At 65.3% G+C, this 7461-nt stretch overlaps 1 protein-coding gene across 6 annotated transcripts in view; it reads right to left on the reverse strand.

Annotated features, from left to right (window-relative positions):
• Positions 1-7461, reverse strand: part of SH3BP2 (SH3 domain binding protein 2) — a 25213-nt gene that overhangs the window by 3785 nt on the left and 13967 nt on the right. For 5 of the 6 annotated variants that reach the window (XM_015594826.2, XM_025051829.1, XM_025051828.1 and 2 more), the window contains 7 exons: positions 6213-6352; positions 5481-5583; positions 4621-4738; positions 4204-4274; positions 2919-3007; positions 2653-2721; positions 378-1026 (listed from right to left, as the gene is read on the reverse strand). In XM_015594826.2, the coding sequence (XP_015450312.1) occupies positions 378-1026; positions 2653-2721; positions 2919-3007; positions 4204-4274; positions 4621-4738; positions 5481-5583; positions 6213-6352 (1239 nt within the window). Of the gene's footprint in view, positions 1-377; positions 1027-2652; positions 2722-2918; positions 3008-4203; positions 4275-4620; positions 4739-5480; positions 5584-6212; positions 6353-7385 lie in introns of all 6 variants that reach the window. The other variant, XM_015594827.2, reaches the window with a different exon arrangement.

Below are 7461 nucleotides of genomic sequence, written 5' to 3' on the forward strand. Positions count from 1 at the left end.
ACGGCTTCTTAGGGCAGGCGGTCAGCCCCATGGGTCCAGTCACACCTTCACCCCCCATGCTCTCGCTAAGCATGGCAGGGGGTCTGGAAGCCCTATGCCCCCAAAGACCCTCCCCGCCCACTGCTCCGAGGCAGCCAAGGGCTCCAGGCCCACCGCCCACTGGGCTGGACACCCCTCAAGGGCAAGACTGGACACCCCCTGTGCCCCTGGGCCAGTTGCAAAGAAGGCCACTCAGCCTCGGCAAAGCCTTCCTGTCCCCACACCAAGGCTGTGTGCCGCCCATCATGGGCTGAGTGCCAGGGGTAGGGAGCAGGGTGCTGGCAGGGAACTTGCCAGCTTAGGGAGGGGTCTCAGTGGCACCAGCGCCATACACTCACTGGAGATGTGGAAGGGGCGGCTTCCCTGGCTTGGGTAGGACCGCAGGCCGGACCGCGGCCTCCGGCATGGGCAGCTTGAGCACAGAAGGCTTGGGGGCCACGGGGGGCACAAAGAGTCCAGTCTTGGCTGTCTCCCTCAGGGAGGCCTCTTCAGCGATCTTCAGGAACTTGGGCTTGGTGACTGGCACGGGTGGGGGCTCGGGTGTGGGCGGCCCCCGGGGAGACAGGTGAAAGGACTTGAGCCTATCACAGTTCCTAGAGGCGGCCGTGGCCGTGCAGGCGGAGCTGCAGGTGGAGCTGGCCCCGTGGCTGGGGACCCAGGGCTCTGGGCTGGGGCCCTCGTGGAAGCAAGGGGGCTTCCGGAGGTGGGGCAAGGTAGGCAGGCTGCCCAGCGGGGGGTCACTCATCCTCCGGGAGGCAGCGGGCACCCTGGGGCCCGGCTCGGCCCGCCTCAGGCCCAGCAAGTCCCTCTTAGAGTCCTCGGGAGCCACGCTCGCATCCGGGAGGACACGCTTGGGAGGCGGAGGTGGCAGCAGAGGGCCCGGGCCCTTGGAGGTGAAGGAGTGGGCACGGAGCACGTCAGACAAGGCTGGCTTCCTGGCGGTGGGCACGGGAGGCGGGGGGTAGGCCGGCGGGTGGGTCAGGGCGTCTGCAGAACGAAGAGACCTGGTTGGTAAGCAAGTGTCACCTGATGGAGACTGGACCAACACCCCCTCCTCCGGTAATGGATGGCCAGGGCCCAGTGGATATGCACCCCCACACATAGCCCCCACCCTACAGCCCCCATGCTCAGCATTTCAGAGACAGCCTTCCTCCTGGGGTCCGGGCCCACCCCCATCCATCCTCCACAAGGCAGCCTGAGACCTAGGTGTCACAGCAGGAGCCATCGGGTTCTGGAGGGGGACATGAGAGAGAGAGGAGGCAAGGACTCCTGGGACCTGGCCTCAGCTGGGAGGCTGGAATTCCCACCGACAGGTGAGGGGGATGGACAGGAACAGACTGGGAGGAAGATGAGAGTTGCGTTTGCTCCTAACAAGTTTAAGATGCTACGAAACGTCCAGGGGACAACTGGGCTGTTGGGGCAGAGCTGTGAAGTTCAGAAGAGAGATCTTGGCTGGAGATGTCAACAGGTTCAACAGCCCATCAGTGACACCGGCTGTGTGGCCCAGGAGTGACGAAAGGGTGCACGAGGCCTGCCCGGGGTATCGAGGGGCTGGCACAGGGCTGCCCCAGAACATGAGGCAGCTGGTGCAGACAGGCAGATGAGGAACGGGGGAAGAGGCACCAGGCCAGGTGTGGCTCACGGGTGCTGAGCTGCATCTGGAAACGGGAGGCCACGGGAAACCCTAATAGAAGATGTTTTGGGGAAACGGGGAAGCCTGGCCGGTGTGGGCCCCGGGAGGCGGGGAGGGTGGGCCGGGAGTGTGCGGGCAGGCTTGCGGGAACACTGGGCCCTGCCGGCTCGCAGCTGGGAACGAGCAGTGAGGCCCCACGTGCTCATTTCCAGCCAGCGCGGGCTGCAGTTCAGAGAAGAGAGGGTGGAACCCGTGAGGGGCCACCGAGAGATGTGGGGTTCTGAGCTGGGGGCGCGGGGCCCCAGCGGGAGGAAGCCGGCAGGAGAGACGGGGCCGAGAGGAGGACACAGGAGTTGGGGGCTGAAGCACACAGAGAGGAAGCTAAGGAAGAGGGAGGCCGGGGGAAGGACTGTCCCAGTCCCCGGGGTTAATGAAGTCAACCGGAAAGAGATCAGCCAGGAGTGGGGGGCGGCGGGGGAGCAGGACTTGAAGGAGAGTGGAAAGGAGCGTGAGTGGTGACACAGGACAGCCAGCAGGGGTGGCAGACAGGGAGGCATAGGCCTGCCCCACCCAGCCCTGCGCTTCTCTGTGACACATGAACATGATGCTTGGTACATGCCTGCGTCCCTTGCTAGGCCACGTGCTTCGAGAGGCGGGGGTGGGCGTGGGGCCATGAGTGACCCTCTGGCCTACAGAGCCCCGTTGAGAGCTGGCAGCCACAGGGAGCACAGCCCGCCTGGGCCCGCCTCCTCCTCCGGGTCCCTCCTGCCACTCTCAGCCCCAGGACCAGCCCTGTCTCTGCGTCCCCACGCCCCAGAGGCGGGGCCAGACAGCCGTGCACCTCATCTGCTCTGTTCCTCCGGACACTTGGGCCACAACAGGGAAATCGAGGCCCAGGGTGGAGCCTGAGGCCTCCGGGAGACAGGTCCCAACCCCTGGTCCCAGCCCCAGCGCGCCCCAGGCCCTCCTGGGCCGCCTACCCTCCGGCTTCCCAGGCTCAGGGGAGTCAGGCTCCAGATACGAGTCGTCTTCGTCTTCGTGCTCGTAGTCTGTGGGCAGACGGGGGCGGGGGGGGCCTCAGAGCACTGCTGTGTCGGGGAAGCCCGGGCTGAGGATGCGGCAGCCGCGGGGACAGCAGGCAGGACGGCCAGACCTGACTCCCCTCCCGGGCGGCGGCCCCAGGGGAGGACAGCCCCGCCACCGCCAGGGGCCCGGTGTGGAGAGGCGGCGTGCGGGAAGGCCTCACCTTCGCTGTCCGTGGGGTATGGTGACAGGCTGATGTCCACGGGCCGCTCAACCGCACCATAGAAGCTGTCGGTGTCCGAGCTAGAGTCACTGAGGGCGGGGAGGGCAGGCGGGTGGGGGCGGTGAGCCCGGGAGGGGACCCGGACGTACATACACATGCGGACAGACAGACAGACGTGGGCATGGGCACGCAGACACTCAGACACACGAACGCGGGCGCAGATAAATGCGAGGAACCAGAGACGTGGACACGCACAGCTAGACACGCAGACGGACACGAAACGACGACAGACAGACAGGCAGACACCTAGAGACACAGAGACACACTCCGTGCGCGGTCACAAGGACCAACGTGGGGACTGGGGCTGTGGTGCCTCCCTCCCCAACTCCACTGTGGTTCTTGCCCCAAGTGCGGCCACGGGACTGGCCAGATGCTGCCAGGCCTCAGGGCCCACATCGCCACCAGCTCCTGCCGGTGGTGGGGGGAGGGGGGACATTGTCAACTCCAGGCCAAGCCCAAGCAGGACGCTGCTGCACGGAAAACCGGGAGCTCAGGATGAGGAGGACCCCGAAGGATGACCTTGGGCACGCCTGGCCTTCTGGGCCTGTTTCCTCAACTAGAAGGGACGGGTGGCTTCTGTCCCCACCCTACTGGGGCTGGGCTACCTCAGTGACCTCGCAGCCACCCAAACGGACTGAGCCAGTGCCCTGTCTCACTCCCAGGAGAGCCCGGGTGGACGAGGTCGGGGGGGCCCAAAGCTCTGAGTTGCTACAAGTGCCGGGCCTCCTGGGCAAGCAGGTAAAACCGCGTGACCCTGAACGAGAACTACCAACAGGAGACACACACGCACAGGCTTACACACTCGGAGGCACACACAGGCTTACACGCTCAGGGCACATACACAGGCTTACACGCTCGGGGCACACACACAGGCTTACACTCGGGGGCACACGCACAGGCTTACACACTCGGAGGCACACACAGGCTTACACGCTCGGGGCACATACACAGGCTTACACACTTGGGGCACATACACAGGCTTACATGCTCGGGGCACACACACAGGCTTACACACTCGGGGCACACACACAGGCTTACACTCGGTGGCACACTCGCATGCGCTTACACACTCGGCGGCACACACATAGGCACGCCCTGCAGCCGGCACCTTCTGAGAAGCCTTCAAGGAGGGGCTCCGGGCCAAGCCCCTGGGGCTGGGAGGCGGGGGTGTGTGTCGTGCCCAGGAACCCAGCTGCGTGCCCACCCGGCACACCCCCAGGCCCACCTGGCATCCAGGGGCGGCTCCTTCTTCTCATGGGGCTGGCCAATCTCCCGGCGCAGCAAGGCCATCCAGCTCTGTGGGTCAGCCAGGGCCACAGTGGGCACAGTGCCGCCAGGGCACGGGCCCCCCGCCCTCCTCCGCTCACTGCCCCACTGGTCTGCAGCAACCACCAAGGTCAGGGGGACAACCCTGCTGGCCGTCCCGGGACTGCAGCCCCCTCAGCGGCCCCCTCAGCCCTTCAAGATGGCACGTCTGAGCGTGAGGTGTTGGCACCTGGGCATGCGGACCGGGCACTGAGGGGCAGCGCCTGCCCAGCTGCCCAAGCCCCAGCCATGTCCCTCAGGGCCAGGACAGGGGGCCTGTCAGCTGCCCGCCTGGGCTGACAGGTGGCCCGGGCCCTGGGCCAGCTGCCCCGGTCACCTTGCGCTCATCCTCGGAGGAGGCCGAGAAGAACCACGTGCGGTGCTTCTTGCTGATGTGGACGATCTTGAAGGGGAAGACGTTGTTGGACGTGGTCTCCTCAGCGGCCCGCATCACCCTGAGGGCACAGTGCCAGTGGTCACCGCCTGGACCATGCCCGTGGAAACTGCCCCGCCCCTAAGCAGGTCTTGGCACCCAATCCCCTGCCCTGAAGGACACGGCATGTGTAGACGGTCGGGCGCTGAGCGGACAGAGGGGTGCTGGGGTCCAGGCATGCACCCTGGGAGCAGCAACGTGCAGGGCTGCAAGACGAGGATGTGTCACCTCACTGCCTGTGGATGCCACTCTACACGGACACTGCCCTCCCACCTCTGGCCAGCGCTCGCCCGTGTATTGACTTGGGAGCTCCTCACAGGCAGGCTCGTGGCCGCTCACTAGAGCACTCGCCCACGGCACGTGCGAAGCAGGGAGCTGGCCACAGTCTGGGAGGTCCCTGGATCAGGGGGGCTGGAGACAGGGCCTGGGCTGGGCTGGGCTCTTGATCCCATGAAAGGAGGCCGCCATGGTTAAGGGGACAGAGTCGGGGAGGAGGAGGGATGCCGAAGTCACTGGGCGGTGGCTGAATGGGGACTGGAGACCAGATTGTCCCATCCCTTGAGGCCTACTGATGAAGCAGCAGGAAGCCCCCAGCCACACCCCCAGGGTAGACTGTGAGAAGGGGGCGAGACACTGGGGTCCGAGAGGAAGTGACCAAAGCTGGACATGGTCAAGGGGTGGGGACGTGAGCCATCTCAGGAGAGTCTGGATAGGAAGGAGAGGCAGGCCCATCGCGAACTGCTGGGGGGCCGGGCAGCACTCACCGGTTGTAGCCGCTCAGGGAGAAGGCACCCTGTGGGGACGCTGATGTGCTGCTCTTGAAGTAGTAGATGCATCGCTTATGGATGATGACGAAGCGCAAGGGCCCTGTGGCAGCGGGGAGGCGGGGGGGGGGGGTATGAGCCACAGGAGGCCGCAGAAGAGACCCCACTCTGGGCCCCCTGCCCAAAGGCCCCGGATGACTTTTGACCAGGCTCTGCATGCCACTAGGTGGAAGGAGATGGGCACGCTACCCTTCCCCAGGGGTCCACTGTGGGGTCACATGTGAACAAATTCACGGACACGCTGGCCAGCCCCAGGACGGAGTAGGCCTGGGGGGCTGTGCAGAGCCACCACGGGCGCCCAGGGACAAGGGTGGCTCGAGGCTGGCTTGAGGAGGCGCGGAGCCAGGGCCCAAGGCCCCGGGAGGCCACGGCCATCTTGCTGGAGGTAGCAGGGCTGCTGGGAGCTCCCCTCCACCCCAGGCTGGCACAGCGAGAGACGGGGTGAAGAAGCCCAGACAGCTTGCCAAGGAGCCGAGGAAGCCGACCTTGGGTCTCCGGGGGACAGGGTGGGGGCAGCAGGAAGGGAAGGGAGACTCCAGAGGGCCCACTATGTAAGGAACCGGAGGCTCAGAGGGGCAGGGTGCTTGCCCAACGAGGCCGGTGGGGCGGCAGGACCAGGGCCTGGCCCCGTCCCCATGGCTTCAGTCTTGCTCGCCACCGCTATGGACTCACACTTGAGCAGCTGCAACTGAGTGCCGCCCTTCTTGTGCAGGTAGCCAGACTTGGTCACCCCCCCGGGCATGGTCAACAGGTTCTGGGCACCGATGGCCTTCATGGGGATGGGCCAGTGCATCTCCTCGGCCTCCATTAAGCTGCAGTACAAGGGGAAATGTTTCAGCCAGGCCTGGGGACCAGAGGTGGCTTAGCCGGGGAAACGCAGGAAGGCACTGCCGAGACCTTGTAGACGGCACCGAAGTTCTAGGCAGCAAGGGGCGAGTGAGCCCCCTTTCCAAAGGCCCCAGGACCCCTCGGAGACAGGGCCACCTGGGCCACTCGACCAGCACCTGGTCCATTCAGCCAAATAGAGACCCCCAGGGACCCTGAGAGTTAAGCGCATCTCTTTATTGCCACTGGTTCATTTAGCACCCACTGAGCTCGAGGCCCCACGGGGCTAGGATACAGCAGTGAAGGAGCGCAGAAAGCCACCAGCCCGGGTCAGGCCGGCCTTAGAGCATAACCGACGCCCTAAGTCCAGGTGTCAGGTGAGCCTATAATGGGGCCTGCCCTAGACGGGAAGTCAGGGAGAACTTCCAAGAGGAGGTGACAAGGATCACAAGCTGAAAGAGGGAATTAAAGAGGTACAGGGGCTGGGCAGGCCCTGGGCACCCTCTCCGCCAGCTCTGACCCTCGGCAGGGAGGGAGGAGCACAGCCCCCAGACACCACCCTCCGCTCCTGCCTGCCCGTAGCTGGCTTCTGTCCACCCTTTAAGGCCCTGTGACCAGGGAACAGGAAAGCAGGTAGCCAAGAGCCCCTGCCTCCCGAGTCAGACAACCTCGGTTCCTGTCCTGGCTTGGTCTTCTGGGGGATCACTGTGCCCCAATTGCTGGGACTGTAAAGCAGGAGAATGAAGCAGAGGCAGCCTGGCACACAGCACCCCCTCGCCCCCCATCAGCAGTGACTGTGACAACTACCTGGTGGGTTGGGCGGCATCCACCCTGTCTCCCCACCAGCCTGGGGCAGCACTCAGGCAGGGACCACACAGTGCGCGACTGTCTCAGGGTTAACCAGGCCAGGGGGCCCCACGTTCCAGGCGCCCGGGTCAGGCCTGCCCCTTCCCCAGCCTCTCACTCAGGCTGGTGGCTCTCCCTGCCAGCGGCTCCACACTTCGGGAGACGGCTACCTACCCAACTCCTGCTTATCCTGCAGGGCCCGGGTTGAGTGGCCTCTTCTGTGGGAACCTCGAGGCCCAGTGACTCTGGG

The sequence above is a fragment of the Pteropus alecto genome, unplaced genomic scaffold, assembly GCF_000325575.1.
Source record: "Pteropus alecto unplaced genomic scaffold, ASM32557v1 scaffold5, whole genome shotgun sequence".
Taxonomy (NCBI): domain Eukaryota; kingdom Metazoa; phylum Chordata; class Mammalia; order Chiroptera; family Pteropodidae; genus Pteropus; species Pteropus alecto.